The following is an 899-nucleotide window of genomic DNA, read 5'->3' on the forward strand; positions in this document are numbered from 1 at the left end:
AGGCTGGTTGAGGGCCCACATTTGGTAGATTAGGCTGGTTGAGGGCCCACATTTGGTAGATGAGGCTGGTTGGGGGCCCACATTTGGTGGATGAGGCTGGTTGGGGGCCCACATTTGGTAGATAAGGCTGGTTGAGGGCCCACATTTGGTAGATGAGGCTGGACGGGGCCCACGTATGGTAGATGGGGCTGCTTGGGGGCCACATTTAGAAGCCTTGTTCTGTAATGTCTCTTTTCCTCTGGCAGTGACCTCACCACTCTGACGTCCGCAGCCTACCAGCAGGGCATGGTCATGCACGCAGGGGCCCACATCCTTAACATGCAGGGTAAGACGGCTACTGAACCTCCTGTCACATGACCTGCGATATGACGGTGCGTCCTGGGACTTTGGGCCACTAGTGTTCTTCGGGGGCCCTTAGTGATAGTACCAGATGTCTTCCTGGTCAGTGACTCCCCCTGCAGGAGGCCGGCCTCGTCCACACCTCTGCAGCTCAGAGCAATGTGATCCCCAAATGTCCCCGTGCCTCCCCCATGTATGATGACGTGTCCCGTGTCCCCCCCATGTATGATGACGTGTCCCCATGCCTCCCCCATGTATGATGACGTGTCTCCATGCCTCCCCCATGTATGATGACGTGTCTCCATGCCTCCCCCATGTATGATGACGTGTCTCCATGCCTCCCCCATGTATGATGACGTGTCCCCATGCCTCCCCCATGTATGATGACGTGTCTCCATGCCTCCCCCATGTATGATGACGTGTCCCCGTGCCTCCCCATGTATGATGACGTGTCCCCGTGCCTCCCCCATGTATGATGACGTGTCCCCGTGCCTCCCCCATGTATGATGACGTGTCCCCGTGCCTCCCCCATGTATGATGACGTGTCCCCGTGCCTCCCC

The 899-nt window shown here is 58.0% G+C and overlaps 1 protein-coding gene across 1 annotated transcript in view; it reads left to right on the plus strand.

The window, feature by feature from the left end:
• GPS2 (G protein pathway suppressor 2) overlaps positions 1–899 on the plus strand; it is an 18088-nt gene that overhangs the window by 5436 nt on the left and 11753 nt on the right. Inside the window, exon 4 of the mRNA XM_018575243.1 lies at positions 246–325. Coding sequence (XP_018430745.1) covers positions 246–325 — 80 coding nt within the window. The remainder of the gene's footprint in view (positions 1–245; positions 326–899) is intronic.

The sequence above is a fragment of the Nanorana parkeri genome, unplaced genomic scaffold (assembly GCF_000935625.1).
Source record: "Nanorana parkeri isolate BGI_ZX_2015 unplaced genomic scaffold, ASM93562v1 scaffold3677, whole genome shotgun sequence".
Taxonomy (NCBI): domain Eukaryota; kingdom Metazoa; phylum Chordata; class Amphibia; order Anura; family Dicroglossidae; genus Nanorana; species Nanorana parkeri.